The sequence below is a fragment of the Anser anser genome, assembly GCF_964211835.1.
Source record: "Anser anser genome assembly, chromosome: Z".
In the NCBI taxonomy this organism is placed as follows: domain Eukaryota; kingdom Metazoa; phylum Chordata; class Aves; order Anseriformes; family Anatidae; genus Anser; species Anser anser.
In genome coordinates, this window is record NC_139723.1 from 85,841,589 (window position 1) to 85,864,328 (window position 22,740).

At 40.3% G+C, this 22,740-nt stretch overlaps 1 protein-coding gene across 10 annotated transcripts in view; it reads right to left on the reverse strand.

Annotated features, from left to right (window-relative positions):
- LOC310890191 (dymeclin) overlaps nt 1-22,740 on the reverse strand; it is a 205,751-nt gene that overhangs the window by 111,401 nt on the left and 71,610 nt on the right. For all 10 annotated transcript variants that reach the window (XM_083818890.1, XM_083818897.1, XM_083818891.1 and 7 more), the window contains 4 exons: nt 20,399-20,577; nt 15,080-15,205; nt 3,123-3,236; nt 1,412-1,506 (listed from right to left, as the gene is read on the reverse strand). In XM_083818890.1, coding sequence (XP_083675016.1) covers nt 1,412-1,506; nt 3,123-3,236; nt 15,080-15,205; nt 20,399-20,577 — 514 coding nt within the window. The remainder of the gene's footprint in view (nt 1-1,411; nt 1,507-3,122; nt 3,237-15,079; nt 15,206-20,398; nt 20,578-22,740) is intronic.

Consider the following 22,740-nt stretch of genomic DNA (forward strand, 5'->3'; position numbering starts at 1 on the left):
GTTAAAATGCTGAGGTGAGATGTGTAAAAGTACTGAGGTTACTGCTTCTCTACTGACAGCTGCCACGTCTTCTGGTGAGCTAGCAGACCACAGACTTAGTCATTTCATCACCTACTTAAAACAATCCAGATGAGTTTACTCTGAACCATGAGTTTAAATTTTGAACAGTAGATGTCCATGAGGAGTACAGGTACTTAAGACAAGGTCTGAAATATGCAGAAGAAAAAAAGTGCAAACTCAAATTCTGAATACTCACTATCGCAGGGTACGAAAAGAGTGTGTGTATCAGCCAGGTAAAAGCTAACAATGGAAAGCACTCATCCTGATTAGAACTTGATACCTTTGCAACCAAGCATTTCCAAAAGGGATGAGGCTATGAGAGAATTAAATCCTAAATAGCGGTGGCTTAAGAATGAGATGTGTTTCTTGTTAGCTGAGTCCTTTACAAAGTGTACAGGCACGCAATTATCATGTACTTATTTTTGGCACACTGTCTGTACTTGACAAACACTGTAAAAGCTTATTCCAGATTGCATTAATAAGGACCTTCCTGATTTCCCTTGGAGCATGGAGCAGGGTTGGCTGCCAAGATGAGGATGCCTGACGCGTGATTACCTGCCTTTACCAACTGGGCTGTAGCACACACAAAAATAACAAAAAGACCAACTTCGACATCTACTTCTCTAGCTATGGCCCTGTTTTAAAACCAGTGCCGATATTGCCTCTCTTCACCAAGAGGAGCTGTGGATGCCCATTCCTGGAGGTGTTCAGGACCAGGTTAGATGAGGCCCCGGGCAACGTGTTCTAGTGGGTAGCATCCCTGCCCATGGGAGCTGGAACTGAGTAGTTTTTAAGGTCCCTTCCAACCCGAGCCATTCTACGATTGACTGACTATTTATTACTACACAAGCTAATATAGTTGATCACTTTAAAAGCATCAGTGTAGGGTTTATTGCCTATATTTGCAGCACCCCCATCATAAAATAATCATTACATCTGACATAAGAAATAAATCTTTTGTCAAATGTGTAGGAAGAACTCAAGAAAGTTGAAAATCCAGTCTGCATAGTACTTGAGAGCCAACAGTGCATTTTTACAACATGATACATGACTAAAAATGCATAATTTACACAAATCCCTGAAAACCTTTCAGTTCAAAAGCAGCTACTGTGCTATTTTGTTATGAGAATCAAAAGTCAGAAATTTCTGAGACAGAGAAACTAATTACTTTTGTGCATTCAGGAAAGATCCAAATAAAAAGAAAATGTTTTATTTTGGTATTATCTAGTTATTCAGATACTGTTTCAGCTATTTCGTTCATCATTATCTATTAGAGCATATAAAATTCAAGTTCCTCTGCTGCTGAGTTTTACCAAGGATGAGAAGTCCATTTCAGAAGTTTTATATTTACCTGATGATCCTCTGAGCAGCATACTGATGAAGAGAGCGGAACTGCGCTGACATATTTGCTAAGGCAGCCAGACAATTTGTATGAAGGTATTTGTCCTGTCAGAAAGGAAGAGGAAAAAAAACACATCAAACTTTTATATATTTATATATATATATACACACACATATATATATATATATACACACACACACTGTCACCTATTGCAGGAACCACTCAAAAGACCAGTATTTGTTGCTTTAAAGGATGAGGTCAAAAGCATATAGCAAAACTGTGAAGTGCATACACTTGGTGGTATTTTAAATATTTTTTCTTTAGATAATAAGGCTTATGAGTCATTTCACACAGATTTCAGAGTGCGTATGCATATACGCATATCTACATGTGTACATCTTCATATTTTAAGCAATATTAATTTACAAAAATATCATATATGTAGCATATTGAAAGAAATTCTCCTCCTTTCCATTTATCTCTCTCCATTTTGTTGTCTTTTCCTAAAGTTTTCTGTTTCGTAACTCATCTCCCTACTAACTGTCTCAAAACATTCCATATATATGGAAACTATTCCGTATGTATCTTACAGCTATTACAAGATACCTCATACTTCTGCTCCTCTTGTTACCATCCCTGAAACCATTTGACCAGAGAAGCACTTAAATGACGGCCCTATCAAATTCTAGGGTTTTCACAGAACCAAACTTCAGAGTCCACAGTCAGATGGAAATTTGCAGTACCGATTGATCTTGGCCGCAGACAAGTAAACATGGAATGGGCCATTGCTCAAAAGGGAAAAGAAGAATTAATCTTAAATCCATGTAATGACTTGTTATTACTAGTAATAGCAGGATTTTCAACATTATATTCAAATTTGGAAAGAAATGCAGTCATGTTCAGACGTTATTTTGAGTCATGAGGGTGACCAGCCTCTATGCATTAGTGTTCAATTATACCTACAAGGGATTTATTTTCCATTCTCAGATCTAAAATATACATTTAAACTTGAGCATAACAGATTCCATATCCTAGAAAGGTATGTCGAGATCTTATCTCTTCTAATTCTTGTGATGACAAAAGTGAAATCCTTAAGTTTTCCAATTTAAAATATATTTAAAACATTTTTTTCTACTTCATGTAAAAATTTCCGTGCATTTAACCGTTGAAAATATTTAAGAGTAGGCAATACCAAGCTTACATGTTCAAGATAAAGTTTAGAATCACATGCATGAAAAATGCATAAAAGCAATCTGATCTGAAGCTGAAGCAGTTTTGCTCTGTGACAGCTTAGAAAGGTCTAACGACCCAGCCATCGTCCTACTTCATAAAAACACTAACAGCAAATAGACCTGGAACTTCCATTTCTCAGTGACTGAATAGAGGCAAAGAACCTATTAGGAATCATTTCATCTCATCAGCCAAAAGAACTTTTCCTTCTCATCTGAAGATGGGAATTCTGTACCTGAATTAAGGACTTTAGCAAATGTTATTCGATGAATTGAACAATAATACAGAAATTGTGTTGCAAGTTCAGAACCACATAATACTGTGCTTAATTAATATGACTGTTCTTCCCTTTTGCTTCCATCCTGTAGCTTGAGAAGCCAACTGGTTGCAACAGAACAAAGAAAAATCCCACACCCTGTCTGAAACTGGAATCACTCTGTTGAAGTTAGAAACCCACGCTGTGTACTAAAGCACTACACGTAACTCTTACCCTTGTCCGTGTCATGTTGTACTGGATGGTTCTTATCACAACTAGTATCAGGAGACTCCCAAGTGAGATCTCTGTTAAAACACGCTCAGCATACCAAGTGATATTTTTCAGTATCTGAAAAGAAGAAAAAAGTTCTTTAGTACCTAGGTCTGAATAAGAACATAGAAAGCTGTCCACTCTCACATTCCTTAAGATAGGCAAATTAACTTCAGCCTTAAATGTGACAAAACCTATTGCATTCTAAAGCAATAATTAAAAAAAAAATCCCTGCAATATTATCCTAGTCAATCTCATCAACTTTATTAGAAGTCATGTAAGCTAAGTGCAGAAAGACGATCAAATTTCACAATTCCTTAATTTCCATGCCCTGTGCCACCACTCTCCTATATTCTTTTTGATCTTACCCTTTACATTTCCGTCTCCAGTTCCACCCTAGCCATCTGCATAGGGTTTCCAATTCTCTCCCATTCTCCCTCATTACAAATTGGGCAAGAGGCAGCACATACAAGCTCTGACTGATTGGCAAGTGCACACATGCTGAAGGATGCAGAGCAGATCAACAGGTTAACATTTGACTTCACATCAAAAGCCTCCTCCTGCCATAGGTGAGGTCTCCCCTTAACCTAGCTGATGACCTTCTCTAATCTTTTAAGAGCTTTACATCTTTTTATGCTCTTCATGATCAGGGAGAAGAAACTTAACCACTATTCCAGAGCTTATCGCAGGAAGAGAATCAACACATTTGTTCCTCCCAGAATTATCAGCAACCAACTGTACTGGGTTTATGTGGCAAGGTTTTGGTAGCAGGGGGGCTGCAGGTGTGGTCCCTGTGAGCAGCAGCTGCCCCATGTCAGATCAGAGCCAGCTCCAGCAAGCTCCAAAAGGACCCAATGCTGGCCAGTGCTGAGCTATGAGTGATGCTGGCTGGGCCTCTGGGAGAGCAGATTTAAGAAGGGAACATAAAACTGCTGTGCAATAGCAGCTGGGAGAGAGGGGTGAGAACTGAGAGAGAAGCAGCCCTGCAGCCCCCAAGGTGAGTGCAGCAGGAGGCAGGAGGTGCTCCAGGCAGGCAGCAGCAGTTCCCCTGCGGCCTGTGGAGAGGCCCCTGGTGCAGCAGGCTGTCCCCCTGCAGCCCACGGGTCCCACACGGAGCAGATCTCCACGCTGCAGCCCGTGGAGGAGCCCCCGGTGGAGCAGGTGGATGTGGCCTGGAGGAGGCTGCGGCCCATGGAGAGCCCCCGCAGGAGCAGGCCCCGGGCCGGAGCTGCAGCCCGTGGAGAGGAGCCCACGCAGGAGCAGGGGGTCTGGGGGGAGCTGCTGCCCGTGGGGGACCCGTGCTGGAGCAGTTTGCTCCTGGGGGATGGACCCCGTGGTACGGAGCCGTGTGGGAGCAGGTCTTGAAGAGCTGCTGCCTGTGGGCAGCCCCCGCAGGCTCCGTTTGGGAAGGACGGCATGCCGTGGGAGGGACCCCACGGGGAGCAGGGGCAGAGAGGGACCGTGAGGGAGCGGCGGAGACGAAGCGTCAGGGACTGACCCCAGCCATCATTCCCCACAAAAAGGAGTAAACAAAAGTGTCCTAAAACCATGAAAATTCTGTATAAATTTAGGGTTATTCTGGGTCAAACCAAAGATTTGCTTAGCAAGGACTATTCCACACAAAGCTGTCACCCTGCATAGATTTTACCTTTGATATTTTAAGTATGTTTCACTGAAACTTCATGTATAATGAAAACTACAGACGTCTTAAAAATTTAAACCCTATCAACCTCACCAATCACCTCCATTAACTACTACTGTCAAAAAGTTATATGAAAACGTTTCTGACTGTATACCTTCTTCCCACCTCCTCTTTGGATGACGGAAAAGAACTGCTGCCTTGCATTTTACGTATTTCTGCTTTTAGAATTCCCTCTTCCTCCCACTGACTAATAAGCTTGCTCAGCAAAATCTCTACTTTCTGTGAGAGACAGGATGGAGACACAGTAACAAGTTTTCTGTAAGGAGAAATGGAGACCTGGGCAGCAAATGACTTGCAGAACATAAAAGGAAAGGTAATACTGGGAACTTGGTCAAGCTGCTGCTCGTTTTATACTATTTATGTCTTCTCTGAGATGAAGGGGCTTCACCCTTCATAGACATTCATATATACTCCACTAGAAAGAATCACAGTTCTACTTGTGAAAAAGGTGTATCCACAAAACAAACGTAATTTGTATATATAATTTAGCGAAATTCTGAAAAAAAAATAAAAACAGCATTTGCACATAGTTTCAGAATCTAAACCCCTCATAATCACTAGGTTGTAAATCACTAAAAGAACATAGAACTAGCATCCTAGAAGTTTACCCCAAATTTTTAGTTTCCACAGCATTAAGTTTACCATTTGAAGTTCTGTATGCTATATATTTAAGGAGATTAGTCATTGTCATGCACAATGTTCAACTCATTTACAGATCACAACCCCTCCACATGGTTCTCTTCTACTACTTCTTAAGGTCTTAAACACTTTCTATTATGAGAACTTTAACGTCAAGACAGTATTTCCTAAAAATGCATGGTTTAGAAAAAAATTGTTAGGCCACATAAGGTGCATAACTTCCATTTTCATAATTTAGTGTGCTATGTCAGCCTTCATCCCTGCAAAAGCATACCGTGGAATTACTTACTGTACAGGTACTCTTTTCTGCCTCTTGTCCTCCTTATTTTGCCTCTGCCCCAGTTTACCACTAGCATGACTGAAATGCAGAGGAAGAGCAGGCCAAGTGCCCTTCCTTCAGCTACATAGACCTTTTCCCCTTTTCTGTGACCCACTTTTCTTGTTAATGGTCAATTTACCCATATTCTTATATCAAAGGCAGTATATAAAGTATGTACATATTTTTTCCTTTACCTGTGATACTGAAACAGGAGATCAAGAGTTAGTTTTACTAACTCAGCTTCTCCTGTTTAGCTCTGAGCCTGGATCTGTTCAAACCATTCTGAATTACAAATATTCAATTTGCATATGGCCAAATCACTATATTTTGACAAGGAACAGAAACACACACAGAGGTGTTTTACAGCTGGGACAAAGACAGGACATGCTTGAGCTTATAAACAGAAAATATTCTAGTATCTTTGAAACCCGTACCATCAGCCACTAAAGTTGGCTTTTGTTCCCCATAGCATTACACACACTGAACACATTTAAATACTAATTTGGTTTGTTTTATAACTATTACGGAAATTATGAATCATAGAACTGTATGTGAATGGGAAAGAAATGAGTTATCACATACTACTGCCAAAACAGGATCGGTCTTCAGAGCCTGTAGTGAAAATCTTTGTTTAGTCCTGTTGTAAATGACTTGAGCAATCAACCTTCCACTAGGTAGGTTATTCCACAACTTGCACATCCCAGTGCCAGCTTTTGTTCAACCTGGTTTTCAGTTTACCACCTTTGACAGTTTAACCCCACTACCATTTTCTGATACTCCACCATCATAACCACCTTTACTCCCTTAAGATTTGCATTTGGTAATTGGACAGGAAAGTTCTTCCATTTATTGTTATTTTGGGTCACCATGCAACAAAACCCTGAATTTTTATTTCTTTTAAAATTTCCAGTTGTTTTTCAAAAAGCATATGCTGCAGCTGTAGCCACAATATGACCTGCCATGAAATATCCTGATGTCTTTACCTACAGAAACCAAAATTGTAGCAACTCTTGAATCATCACCAAAAATTCTAGACAGACTCACAAGCTACAAGTATTTCTCTCTAGATCAATGATCAAGCTCTTTAATAAGCAACATAAACATAGTCGAAACTTAAGGTACTGTACTTAGTAACTTTTAAGGATACCTTATTCTTTATTTATTTATTCCCTTGTAATCAAAACTCAGAATTGGCAGATGACCTTATTTAACAGGGATTTTCCCTGTATTAATACATTCTTCTCTAAGAAACAATGCCATATTTACAATCCACTTCTTTATTAGAGGCTAAGGGACTAACTGACATAGCATGTAAAAATATTTCCAATAATAAATCTGTGTCCAAAAGGATACTAAAGATCCAGTGTATAACTTGACAATTATAATCACTCTCTGCATTAAAAACAAAACCAAAGAAAAACAAACCCTACAACTTGTGAACAAAGTTGGTTACTGATCATATTCTGTTATTCAAAAATAAAATTTGCACAGGTGAGATTAAAGCACAGTTTGAAGACATTTAAAAATATTAATTACACGATAATTTTCTTACAGGGGAATATGACTAGTCTATACAGGAGTCTTATAAGAATATTAAGTCACATTTTTCATTGCAGATGACAACAAAGCACATTTTTTTAAAGAGAAATTCTAAAGTTTTACTTATAAGTGATCACTTCAACAGGTAAGTTCTTGTTCCCCCTTTCTAATCATCTTCCTGATCTTTTTGTTCCTCTTCCATCAGTTTGCATTGGTATTGAATTTTCCCCATGCTCCCCATGGCTGGGTTTAGAGTATCGCTACTATAATCAGCCGACAGAACGCTGTTTATCAGTCCTTTCAAATGAGTTGCAGAAAGAAGTTTCATATTTCAAAATGGACGTATTTTACAACATGCATATTGCTGAATTTCTTTTCCAGTCAGCAGCCTTAATTTTTGCAGTAATTTAAACACACATACGTAGTGTATGCCTCCCACAAAGCCTTACAAACTAAGCAAATGATTTACGTCACAATCTGTAAAGCATGAAAGATGATCGGTACTATGTTTTTTTTTTTGAGGACCCAAGAGGCACTCAAACAACACAGTAATAATAGTTATATTAGTACTGAGAATGGATAGGTTAAATGGCAATCGTTTTATATCACATACTCTCTGAAATACATACTCAAAAAACACACAGTTCCTGTAATGCTGCTTCTTTTTATACATCAACTTCTGCCCTTAGATCTCCAATGAGCATGACACAGGTTCTCTCTGCTTTAAAGGTTTCGTTTCACTATCATTTGGGACAAAGTCCTCCCTCCCTTCCACAAAGCAATCTCATCTATGCCTTTAAAAGCATTTTCATGATCTCCAAACACAGCACCAAGAAAGACCTATCCTATGAAGGCCAAATTTATAGCACAGTAACAACAGGGACCTTTAAGAAATGCATCCAACAGTTCATCTCACAGCCAACTTCTCAGCCATGACAGAACTGTATGTGGTTAATCGGAAACATTCAAAACAGTGGAATTCAAAGGAAAAAAGAAAAACAACAAAAACCCAACCACCTTTTTTAAAGGAAGCACCATTCTCCCCAAACTTCTCCTTTGGGGCAGAAAATTAGCCACCATCTTCACATACCTGAGCTGCAGCTGAAGCCCTTGAGCCACGTTGTGCTATATGCCTGATTTGCCCTGGGGAACTGATGTTCTCAGTTAACGTCAGCTTTATGCCCCCCACAAGGCCCCAGCTGCTGAGGCCATTCACCCCGTGTCAGCGAAGCACTTGCTTTCGGAGTATGCCACGGCACAGCACCCAAAGTGTACTGCTGCAACAAGCACTCTGGGTCTTCCCAGCACTTGTCGTGTGAGTATTGCTGGCAAAACCATAGAATGGTTTGGGCTGGAAGGGACCTTAAAGCCCAACCAGTCCCAACCTGCTGCTACGTGAAGGGACAGCTCCTGCCGGCCCAGGCTGCCCAAACCCCATCCAGCCTGGCCTTGGGCACTGCCAGGAATGGGGCACCCACAGCTTCTTTGTGCCACTGGGTATTGTTTGACACAAGGCTCTGGGGATACTGCATTTCCCTAGGCAATGTGTAAGATCATACTGTTAGTAAAAATAAATATTCAAGACACATTCAATTACACACGTTTTAGCAAAACTCTTATTCAACACATTAAGATGCAAACCCAAGTAGAAAAAAGAATCCTCTAGACCTTATTCTAGACAAGGATAATATTTTGTAAGTACTATCTTTAAAATTTTGGAGTTTTTTTTTTTTTTTTTTTAAATACACCTTCTAGACTCTGTAAATTCCATGTGCACATACATTTCTTTCATTTACTTCCCACCTTTATTCTCACCCTAAATTTGTCTCTTGAACCTCTTTCACAGTACAAGAGACTTTCAAAATAGCGTCCTTATGATGATTAATCCAACTCTCCTACGTACTCTCTTCCCTACTGTGGCCTGTCCTAGCCACATTTTCTTTCCAATTTCTCCTATTTTTTGTCACATCAGGCTCTTTCTCCATAGGCTCATTTCTTCATTTCAGCCGCACCAAGTCATGCGGCTTCGACACTGCCAAGCAGCAACGAAAGCATCAGTGAGTGCAGTCCCATCCCACAGGAGCTGGAAGCAGCACTTGCGCAAGTTTCAGCCTGTCCCTACATATGCCAGGTGACACATGCGCGGTGTGCAGGGGAGGATACAGATAGTCCAGCTGGCTCTGGGAGCAGCAAAAAGAGAACATGCAATAACCACAGACATCAGGCTGCTGCTACCTGCTATGTGACTGCTGTGCAGCTGGAAACAGACTGCTCCGCTCCACCCGGAGACTCGTAAGTTGGTCAAGTTCAGTCAGATTGTCAGCAGCACAAAGCACAAAGGTCACCTGCCAAATTTCAAATTCCTAATGCAAAACATGAAATTGCCCAAGTGTGCTCAAGAACATACTTATAGTTACAGCCATGGACAACACATATCTTGCTCTAATCTCACTCCAGCCAACAGTGGCCAACAGTTCTGACCAAAACTTTAAAAAAAAAAAAAGCAACTGTAAAAATGTCATTCACTGGAAAACATTAATTAAAGTTTCAAGTCCAGAAAATGTAGAATGATGGAAAGATTTAATAATATAACATCTTCCAAATGATGGAAGATTTAATAAAGGCCGTGTTACCGATCCCAGCTATCTATCACTGGTTGTGAGTTCAGAGCACCGAACCGTGCTCAGCTCTGATTCTGGATGCGTTTGGTACCCTACTGAAGAGCCCACCCAAACAGCTCCAGCAACTTACTGATGTCAAACCAAGAAGTGTACAGATGCTCAGATGTATAAAATGAAGTAAAAGGGCTGGAAGGCATGGCTTATGAGGAGAGGCTGAGGACACCTGGGTTGGCCAGTTTGGAGAAGAAGAGGCCCCGAAGCAACCTCACTGCTCCCTGAGGAGGGAAGTTCAGAGGCAAACTCCAGCCTCTGCTCCCTGACGGCAGGGCGCAGGGATGGCACTGAGCTGCGCCAGGGGAGACTTGGATGGGACGGGAGGAAACACCTCCTCACCGTGAGGGGGTCAGACACTGGCACAGGCTTCCTGGAGAGGTGCTGGATGCCCCAAACCCGTCGTGTTCAGATGGCATTTGGACAATGCCCTCATCAATGCACTGTCGCTGCTGGCTGGCCCTGAAGCAGTCAGGCCATTGGACTGGATGATCTTTGTAGGCCCCTTCTAACTGAACTACTCTAATTCTAAGCCTCTTGCTCCTGACTGCAAGAGGTATGACTCTGAGGGGAGGTATCGACATGAATTTCTTGAAAGACGTGGGGACAGAAAGCAGCTTCTGCAACCGTGGTAATGAAGCAAGAGGTGGACTGCAAACATCATGCTTATTTAGCACAGAAGCCAGCTGCAGCCAGCAGCTGCAGGACTGGCAGCTTTGCAGCATTGCTCCCATCCCCAACTCCTCTCCCGATCCACTTGGACCTGAAGCAAATTTTGTGTGACCTATTTTTCACAAAAAGATAAAGAGAACCAGCTGATATCCATGGAGTAGTATTGCTTAGCAACTCCTGAAGTCAGGAAATTGACCTATTTTAAAGCAGATAGAGAAAACAAAACCCACAAATACTGCAAAGCTTAAACTGCACTGATAATCACACATACAAACAGCTAACATAATTCAAACTACATTTGTAAAGATACCCACCAAAAGTCTAAGTATATATTCACTACATAACTGCAACAGCTTAAACAGTGACAGCTTTTGCTTTCCTGGTCTCACTGAAGAAAAATATTAATATGTGAACAGCTAGTTGCCAGTAGGCTTGGATCAAAAAAAAAAAACAGTATTTTTTTTTTGCACAGAAAACTTCAGAGTTTTCACAATGTTTTAATGCCAACATAAGAAAAAATAAATTAACATCGTTTGACCTCTACCCCCCAAGAAACACTTCATAGTCATTCAAGATTCATCCAAGAAAAGCCCAATGCTCTGGAAAGACCTACGTTGAAATCCAACCTGTCAGGCTGAGAAACTTAACTGTGGGTTTTCCCCATACCTCACGGATGCTTGGCCGCCTGGAGACCTACTGCAGACCTCTCTGGTGAACAGCTCCAGATCCATCTTGGAGCTACGCAGCTTTTCAGAGAAGATCAATCTTTTCAGATAAAACTACATCAGTGAGTTACCATTTCTGAGACAACCCCATCTTGAAATAGTCCACTACTCTTTAAGGAAAAAAAAATAATTAAAAAAATCAAAATAAAAAAGCTACACACCAGTCTGTCACTTCTACCCCATATGTCCCCTTCTGAAGAAAGCAAATGAGAAGCATTTCATTTTAATCTCCTATTTTAAAACAAACAACAGCAAAACCCACCCAACAAAAACAACTGGCTTGGGGTTTTAGAGCCACGAAGTGTGAAACTATTTTGAATTTCAAAGTTATCTACATGGAATCAGTGCCACAGTTGGAATAACTTCATTTGTTTGCAGTCAGCATCGAAAAGGGAAAAAGCAAAAACAGAAAAGTCAAACCTGAGGTGGTCTTGCAATAAAAAAGAAAACAGTATTTGATTAAGGACCCTTTTTAACAGCAGGCTCGTGGACACCTGCAGCTCAGCATGCAGAAAATTCAGACACAAAGAACTGGAACTGAATTCTGTATGTACCAAGCGCTGAGATTCTCAGTTTCCCATAACTTTGCTTATGAGATATTTCTTAACACAATAAAAGTGAACACACAAATTGTGATTTACAGTTTATTGGTATTTACTACGGCATAAAGTACTATAGTGGTGCTATAGGTTACTGCCACTTAAAGTATTGTACAAAGTTATTTTGACATCCAATCTCATTTTATTTATGGTTTCATAAATCAGGAAAGAAAAATCACCAATACTTGTGCCCTTTGGGGAATTCTTGCATTTACTAGTTTACCCTTTTATTATTAGTGAAAGAAACTGAGCTCTACATGGTTACAGGGACCTAACTGCATTAAGCCAATTGCGGGAACAGGACCTATGGTTTTGATCATATTTTCCAGGCAGTTAAGACCACATTCATTTTAAACAAAAATGCTTCAGCAGTCAAAGAGTTTGTGGTTTCCTGAGCTCTTTACCAGTCAGTATAATCACAAGATTTATAAAACTGAGCTTACTAAAATTAATCTTAAAAATCAATAAATAAATGTGGGTGAAATACCACAAAGGAAAATAGCCCATAAATGGACCGTACAGTCATGCTTCTTATAAGGACATTACACAGAATATACAGCAGCAGAGAGAAAAACAGGTTGACCTAAAATACATTAAATTCTTTTTTCTTCATACTTTACTCAAGTGATGGAAAAAAAAAATCTGCTGTATTTATTAAAATTTGGTAAGTTTCTGCAGTGAACAAGAGCTCATTCTAGTTGTGCAGCTGACGCTGGATGTTTACATTTGACAAAAATACATTTACGTTTTCCCAACTCCGTTCATACTATTTTGCTTCCCTATAATACCCTCTCAGACTTTAGGACATGTGGAGTTAATATGTGGGAAAGTTTAAGGCATTAGTTACGTTACACTCTACTTTTTGAACAGCAACTTGGTCATTCATACCTGGAAACATGCCTCTAAATCATTCAAAAGCATAGGTGAGGAGAATCAACGCATCAGTATGATTTTGTATCTTTTTTTTTTTGTTTTGTTTTGTTTTTACAGGCAAAGTGAGGCACAATGCCTCTTCCCCATCCTGGGATCTGTGGGATCCCACTACCAATACATCCGTTTGCCAACAGTACCCGAGTTAAGATGCAATGCTCACATTTGTCTTTTGATATCCATATCCCTCTGTAGAGTTCAGAAATGCCACCGATCAAGAAAGTAACTTTTAAAAAGTATAACAGAATGTATTTTTTTCTATAAATAAAGGAATCACGGAGAGTTTTTAATCACAGTCATCAACTCTCTTATCTGTATCACATTTTATTTAGGTGACTCTCAGAGTATACCACGGAAATTTTGAATGAGGGGAGACAGTCACGGTGACAAAAAAGCTCACATACACAGGCTTGCAGACTCTGGTACCTCTCAGCCACCTCTCACTACCTAGCCAAGAGCAAAAATAGCTAAATCCTGGCCACACAGCACTACTACCAAATGGATGCTTCTCACCAGGCACTATGGAGTGAGTAGTAGGGAGGAACAGCCACAGAATAAAAGAGACAGTCAGTGAAAGTCGTAGGTAAAAGTAAAAGAAAGATTAAATTGAGAAGAAAATGGAAGAAGCAAAAGCAGGGCTGAGAAAATCAGTATAGGGTAAAGGGAACCAGATATTTTTGTAATTAAAATGCAAGTAGTAAAATAACATCCATATTACACAGAAAACACTACAACTATATTGGCAGGGTTAGTGGTGATGGCAAGAATAAACTGGACAAGGAAACTTGATTTATGTTTTCATTCCACAGCTGGATCCTCATTAACAATGTTAGGGAAATCTTCCACTTTTACTTATCCAGTAAGGAACTTGTTGAAAGACCGTGTGTAAACCCTTTAAAATGAATGAACAATGTGGAAAGAGATTATGGAGGAAAGGAGTGAAACTTGTGTGTAGTACCCTAAACCCTCAACAAGCTCAAATGATGAGAGAAGGTAGATGACCTTGTGACATGGAACTTGCACATACATATCACACACATGCACGTATGGTGCATATGTAGAGGTTCAAGGCATATGAGCATGAGGCAGAAGAAAGTCTTCAGGAAAATTTTTCAGTCATCTGCATGCTTACCGTAAACGCTCTTTCTAAAAGTTGCTTCCTAAAAGGTACTCCCAGGGAATTCGATATTAAGTATCATCTCTTCTTACTTTCCACATACAGAGCTATACAAATATATATATATACAGAAAATAATCTGAGATTTCAGAGAGTAAATATTGTTAAGGCTTGACCATTTGGCACCAAGAAAAAATGCCAATTCACTCCAAAACAGGCTGGAAATTTACCTGGGAGAAAAGTTTTATTTAGATACCTGGACACTTGCTTCCTGCTTTTTGCATGTCAATAATTTTACATAAACCCAAAAGACAGTTTCCACCTCCTAGACAGGAACGTAAATAAAATTAGTGCAGACATCTGTGTTATCTTAGATTTAGAAGCTAGGGAACTAGAATATTATCACCCATTATTATCTCCAGCACAGATGGTCAAGGCCCATCAAAGCTAGTCAAAATTTGGATCATATTATATGGACAACAAAATAGATATTAATCTAGCAGAAAGACAGAAAAGAAATGCCAAGTAAGGAAGCAACGTTTAGTCTGGAAAATAGATTTCCAACTAAAAACTCCTTTTGGCTGCATCAAACTGGTTAAGGAAATTTTTTAGAGAGAAATATTTTTTTTCTGTTTTTCTCTCCCTTCTACCCCCTCCATTTTCTCACTCCACATCTTTGAGACAGCCTGCTTGGCTATCACTATGCTATCACTATGCTAACCTGTGACAGGAAACACGGAAAAAGAGAGAAAACGAGGTATATGCAGCATCTCCTTTGCGAAACGGAGCAGGAGCACGTTGCTTCACATCAGTAGGGCATGTTCTGAGAAGACTAACTGTTGTTTATTAGTCCTTAAAAAAGAAATACATACATGTCATCAAATCTGGATGAACACACGCAACCCATAAACACTGTCTGCCAAGAAAAGAGATATACAGATGCACCTTTGTAAATAAAGATTTAAGCAATTTTTAGGTCTGAAGAATTATTTACTAAAACAACTCACCACTTCATGAATGGATCGGTTGAAGCCATCATCCTCTGTAAGGATTAGCAAAATTATAAGAGCCATGTAAACATGGTGTGAATTCCTTTCTTCAACGTGATACAGAATCTCAAGAATTGGCAGAACCTTTAGGGAAGGAAAAACGTGTGCATTAGTTTAGTCTTTCAAATACCTCAGACAATAAACAGAGGAGACTCTAAACCTCCCATGTATCACCCTGCCCTTAACAATAACGTAGCAATTTCTCCCTCTTGAAATAACCACCCCTAAGTGGTGACGTAGAGAGTTCAAACACCTTCCATCTGTTTTATTCTGTCTCCACAAGAGTGTCTAAACAAATTCTTTCTTGTGGTGAGACGTGGAATTTCAATTCCTAATAAATGAGATTTCCAGCCATACTAGTTACTGTAGGCTCTGAAAGCTTTAGTTCCCTCCTAGACTATGGGAAAATAAAATTATTAAACAAGATTTTCAGCAGTTCAGACAGGAAAACAATTGTTTCTAACCATTTCTGCTAGCACAGGCCTGGTCTGAAATGACTTTCCTCATGAAATACAGCCAGGCACATTAAAGTCGAGGTGCACAGGGTCATTTTAAGACCTGAAATTCAGATCCCATTTTGGTGTGTGGAGCTAATCCCAGAAAAGAACCAGTTTGGGTTGGGTTAAGACTAGAAAAGGCCTGTTTTTCCAATTCTAGACAATACGCAGCCAAAGAGAACTGACATTACGACGAGAGTTCAGCCCAAGGTCTTGCAACATTTCCACCAGGATGAACAGCTTAAGCCAAAGTCTTGCAACAATAATGAAAACGAGATTTCATTGCAACTGCAAGCATACCTGAATGCTAGTCTAAAGTTAATCCAGATGCAAACATTGTCCTCTTACCAACTGAAAATGAGCTTTCCACTGGCTCGGTACAACGTGGCTTCCCCACGCTGCAGGAATAGGCCTAAATCACAGAATACCCTGGAAAAAGGAACTTGAGAAAACTCCTAATTCCAAGATAGGGAATGAGATGCAGAATTCATTCCAAGAAGATTCTAGACACCTAAAGACTTCGCTGTTTTTCAAAACAAGTCATGTGAAACCTATTCTGGTGACAGGCCAGGACTCCAAGTGGTGCATGAGCCTCTGAAATTACCAGAATGTTCTGTTACAATCAACAAGTCCCAAAGCAGTTGGAACATATTAAACACACGACAGTTTCTATTAAAACCTACGAGACCGAGGTAAGTGCTGCAGGCCACGAAGCCTTTTGACAGATGCTTTAGCCAGGGTCAAGACAATACCACAGCAGAAGCGGAGAAAAAAAAAATATTTACACATTGCTAACTTCCTCCCTTTACGTTTTCAAAGGATCCTTCCCAAACATCTCTCTTCAGTTAAAACTGGAGGCGATATTTTTGTGTTTTGTGAATATAGGTCTTGAGACGAACGCAAAGACAGCGTGTCCCTAGAGCATGTGCTTGGCGTGTGGCAGAAACACACATTCCTTTCCCTGGGTGGGGGAGATGGGAGACAAACATCACTGCATTAGCCCATCGCTCCCACTATCTCCAACTGAAATATTTATACCGTATGTAGCTTTGCGTTCCATAAGCTCAACACCATTTCCAAGTGCAAGCATGATGGTGAGCTGCACAGAGGAGGAAACAATATAAGACTACTCAAGAAGCGCATTTACAACTTGCCTTCACAGGGAGAAAAACAAAAGCCTCTGCGGAGGTAAGCAGTGGAACACCTTCTTAGACAGCTCTAAAATAATCCTCCGTTCATTTTTACACTGAATAGACTGCCTCACGCAGTACATTCCTTTCCACCGCTCTTTCAGGCTTCCCTCACCCATCCTACCTACGGGACCAAACTGAAGGAGGCAAATGGCAAATTCTCCGTGCCATGTCCAGGTGGAAACCAAATCAACGCATACAGTTTCTACGTTCCTCCTCCTCCAGGCACTTCTTCCTTCGTATACTGACTGCTGAGGTACACATTCCTTTAGGACAAGCAGTGCCGGTCAAAAGCTATTCAGCAAACCACCATTTAAATAAAAAAGAGTTAGGACGCGAGACTGAATTAAGAGTTTTAGTTGCATTAAAATTCATCAAGAATTGTAACCAAAATGCACTTCCACGTTTTTATGTTATACGTGGACATTATAACTTTTATATCTATCTTCTTACGCACTGGCATGGGTTAGCCACGTACTGGGAAGACCCTGCATTAGTCATGCTTGATGCAACATACTCACTCTTGTGGCTAACAGAAAACTTCCCTAGCCCATTTTTCCAAACAGATGAGGGCTACATCCAGGAACATTCATGCAAATAAGTGTTTTTCTTTTTTTTTTCCTTTTTTTTTATTTTTTTATTTTTTAAAGAAAAACTACAGTGATGCAACTCTATTCAAAAAGCCTTGGCATACCCTGATCTTCTGAATGTGCAGCCACACCCTCCAATGAATGATTTCTGAATGAAACTGCAAGAAAAAAAGCATACAATAACCACTTCTATTTGTACCGCGGGCCCTTTTGTTCAGAGCCATTAAAGTATCATTATTGGATTATTATTAACACTCCTTCTCCAGGAGGAGCTTTTAACCAGTAAGGTATAGCCACCATTAAAAAATTACTTTTAAATCCCCAAAACATGGGGCAGGTAAAAACAGATGCTGTAAACTGCAGGTGCTGTGTTCAGTCAAGAGGTCAGGAACAGTTTCCCAAGCAAAGAGTTTTAAAATAGCTTTTCTTTAGTATACAATGAAACACAACACCGGTGCCTCACTTAAACAAATTTATGCCACTGGAAAAAAAAAATAAATGATGTACCATCAGTTAATGTCATCACCTTATGCATTATTTCAATCCAGTTGTGTTAAGCAACAGTAAAACGTATAGGTCAGCAGCCAAAGCAAGACATATTTAATAGGAATAGCTTGTTTCTTACAAGTAGATATTCCCCTGGCACTGCATGTGTAAACTGCTCCTACAAACAGGAAAAGGCTCGACATTTTCCCATCCACAAACCATGACACTATGCTTATGAAAAAATGCCTTAATTGGCCCCTATTTCACCAGTCCCACCGCTTCCTGGAGAATCTTCGCAAGCACGTTTAATTTCGTAGCCAAATTCCGGACATGAACATCCCTAATAGCATCAGACATTTAAACCAAGTGTTTTATGAAATTATACAAAGTGACTTGCTATAAGCTATGGGAGACATATCCTATTCATTCTACCAGACTGCTATTACAAGAAAAAAGGCTGCTATAAGAAAAAAAAAAAAAGATACGTTGCATTATCAATGATAAAGCAAGAAAACAAAGGTATCTACATGCCAATGACAGAGGTGGATTTATACGCAAGTCAGGATGCAAGCAGAAACAATCTCTTATAACATTTAACAAAAACACCCTGAATCAATTTACAAATTAAACTGAAGTTACAAAAGAGCAAATAAAGCTCAAAAAAAAAAAAAAACCACCCTAGGAAATGCCGAAGAACATCTGCTAGCGATGCTTCCTGGGCACCAAACCCAGAACGTATAGAAAACCCCCAAACAATCAAACAAACAAACAAAAAAAAAACGGGACAATAAACGTTGTAATGTGTTGAATGAAAGGAAAAAGGAACAACCTCCAGAACCCCTACAATAAGGTGAGAGCTCAGCTGAATGCCGACCTGCTCTCGTACGTCACAGCCCCTTTTACTTCACTCAGCTGGCACTGTATGAAGAGCCCACATATATATACACACATATATACACATTTCTATACACTCTTTCCATTTTTATTTTTTATTTTTTTTTTTTTAACTGCAGGGTTGTAATGGGAGACCATGATTTCTTTGCCCAGGAACCTCCCCAGCCCCAATCCCTTTTGCGTCTGGCTCAGCCCATGTAATAAAGCAATTGAAACCGCTCCTCTCAATTGCCTGCTACAGCTCGTCCTTACTAGTCCACTGAAAAAAAAAAATAAAAAAATAAAAATACCAGGTTGTAAAAGATGGCAGCGGTGTGTCAGTAACAAGAAGCACCAGGCTGCACGAAGAGCAACGTGAAGGCTAGGATAGCCACGAGACAGAGCAGACAGCTTCACGTTTCTGTAGGAAAACCCAAGCGTGCCGCTGACATTTCAGTAATGCTTTTCTCAGCTTTCATAGCTTTCGCCAGAAAGTAAAGCGTTTAATATTGACAGTAATTTTCCACGGTTTTCTGATTTTTTTTTTTTTTTTGATGGGGGGGGAGGAAAGGTAACTGATCGAATCTCGCACATTGCCGAGCATCTGAGTACCTGCATCTTGAGCTGTTTTAACACACACACCTCGTGCTGCTTCTGGGAGCTTTATAATATATCAAATACCACGCTTACAAAGCAGTGCACAGACCTAACCTTTGCCTCTCTAGAGCAAATTGATATGTTTAGCAGCTGTGAAACCTGACGTGCTACATTCAACAGCCGAGAGAATTAAATATGATGATTTGTTGACAGAATTCATACAAAATGACTCAACTCCACCCCTAGATAATCTGCAGACTACACAGGAGTTCAGTTTTGAATCATCAATTCGGTATCAACCGTCCTGCCTGAGTTTGCCAACAGTGGTGTCTATCAACTCTGATTTTTAGCAATACATCTGCTAGAACTTGGATTAAGACCAAACGCATTCCGTATCTGCCATCAAACAGGCATGGGATCTAATTATCTGGCAGGATTTCACGTATTAAAATGGAAAAGGTCCTCTATTCTGTTCCCAATTCCCCTAGACAGCCATTATCTTATTAAAGGAATGCTATTTAATAAGTAAGGTTTGTTCCAGTGGTTTGCGACATCACTAAACATGGCAGGGAGCAGAAGCTAATTTATAACCTACAAAAAACTGTAGCAGGTGTCTGCTGTATTGGCTATTAACCACAATCCTATTTAAAGCAGCCAAAAGGTCGCTACAGTTGCATTTTCATAAAACCTACCAAGTAGGCCTTGAGTTTCAGACTCAGGTCAACCCTGGAAGCCATTTGTATGCTTAGAGGTCTGCACAGTTGACCTGGGTCAGACTAATGGTGGCACTGAGAAAGAGGCAAGACAGCTTAGCCTTATCGTTATTATTTTTTATATTATTTTTTACTTCGGTCACCTGTTTATTGCAATACTTCTGAGATGGCCTAATGGAGTGAGCCAGGAGGGGTAAGCAATCCAGAACCAGCGCTGCCACGGCATCCTATCGCCCCCACAATAAAACGGGGGACACTGGCAGCTGATGACACCCAAGCTTCCAGGACCAACGCCTCGCAAGGAGTGCAGGGCAAGGAGAACGATACTTACAAGATTTTCTATGTCCGTTCGTGCCAACACATATGTCCGTACGTTGCCATTTTGATGCAGAAGCATGTATAAAAGCAGAGTCGCTTGATCAGATTTCTGCTGCTCACACAAAGCCGTGTACAAACTGTTAAAATTTATCTGGAAAGCGTGCGGATTTGATGACGAAAAAGCACTGCTATCTGAAATAAAGAAATCAAAAATAATTGTTAGCAAATATATTTACCATGCAGGTCACCGGTAACCTGTTAGTTCTATAAAATCCTCTGGGTGGAATATTTCGTACAGATACCAGAGCGAGGAGGAAACAAAAGCCACCCTTACCACTGATGGTCATAACCCTATGGGCTAATTACAATAATTTAAAACACCCTGTAGCATAGTTTACCACCGCTTAAACTAACATTAGATTGTTCATATTCACAATATAATTCGGGGCAGAGCTGTAAGTGAGAACAAAACGGTTTTCTGCTTTTCACAAGTAGCTTTACCAGCTTCGACAACGACTTCCATCAACACGCACCTCCAACATCCAGGAATTTCCAGAGGAAATGGAAAAAACAAGTCTGACAGTCAATGCACTCATACAGCATGTCAGAAAGCCAGATTCATGTCCTTACTCAGCCTCCCGATCTCCCCAAGTCAGAGATTTCGCCTTTGCTTTCTTCACAAAACACCTTTGAGAGTGAAAAGTTTTGTTCCAGGGCGGAAGAGCTCAGCTCTCAAGAACCTTCGCAGAAACTAGTTTAAAACCTGCTCCTGTCCAGCTCTACTCAGAAACACTCGGCCAAAACATGCATCTTCTGCGATGACACATGAAGTGGGACAAGTCTGCCTTTTTGGGCTGATTTACGCCAGCATCTTGGCAACTGGATACAAAGGCTATCTTTTCTGAGCACATAAACAAGCTAAGCATATGGAAAAGCTACAGCAATTTCGTGGCAGGAGGATATTTTGGGAACAATAGCAGTTTGGGTACTCAAGCATTCGACAAGTCTGGACTTAAAACTTGCAGTATTTCTATAAACAAGACATCCGAAGTTGAAGGATTTAACTAAAATTCCCTAGTTTCTGCAGCGACAGACTACAGATTTCTGAATTGTTTATTGCTTCTTAAAAATGCATTCATTTGGGAAAGTTCTGCTGTAGAAAACTGTGTGACAACACTACTGCTCCCGAACAGCCATTTGTGGACGGAGTAGATTTTTAGGAGACGAAGAAGGGGGAAAAAGAGATGCCAATTTCAAAACCTGCTTTTTTACAACCATTTCTATAACCGACTAGTATTACGATAGCCAGCAACTATTGCACGTCGTCTGAACCTTCTTTTTACACCAAGCCTGAAAGACCCGTCAGATATCACACCATGGAAAACACCGAGAAGCATGAACACTGCCTACACCCCCTGAAGTGTGGGTGTCCCCACCTCCCCTTTCTTTTCAGTGCATACTCTCGGCAAAGCTTTCTAAATAGCTTCCAACTCGGGGAAGTATGTGGCACTTGCCACTTATTTTGACAAAGTGCCCGCCCCCTCTGGAAGGGGAAAGCAATTTTTAAATCATAAAAGTATGTTTTCAATGAAACAAACCACTAGTTATTGATGACACTGAACAAAGTTAACCAAAAGAAAATATTCGTATAAGTTTTCAGACGTTTGGGTTAAATAAAAAAGCAACACCCTTGATCAAAAATTTAATCTCAGTTGCCAGTAAAAAATATCCAGTAGGTCAAAGGGGCACGTTAGGACTAAGAATTCTTCTTATGTGAACAATTCTACATCCTAATAACTTGAAAAAAAAATCGTATGTAAAGGTGAATGAATTTAGGGCTCAATCTGCTTAAAACTCAATGGTTAAAGTGAAGCCATATAAATATTTCTGAGTTCTTCACAGGTCACCATGCAGTGGCTGAGCTCTGTCTTTGACCTGACAAACATCCTGGAACCAACCTTCTCAAAAACCTGGCAGGCGCTATAACGAGTCTGAAACTTTCTGTACAGAAGCCTCATAGAAGTGTTTACATTTCACCAATTTCTCTTCAGACTTGAAGTACAAGAAGTGAGCAACACAATTAGAAATTCAACTGCGTATCTCAGTTCTAAGGGGCGTGACGCCAGCTAACCAGAATTTCTCCAAGTGCTGTAGAGTTTTAGGAGACTCCTCCAGACTCTCGGATAACTGGCCTACTTATGAGTCAGCTTTGTGTCTTCTGAAATTATGAAGCTTCCTTGAATTCATCTAGTCTGAAGGAAAGAGCATCCTCCTTACTCTACCCCTTCAATTAAGCTTCAGCAGCTGGGCAACTCCACCTCAAAAATCCCAGAGGAAAACGTAGCGTTACATTTG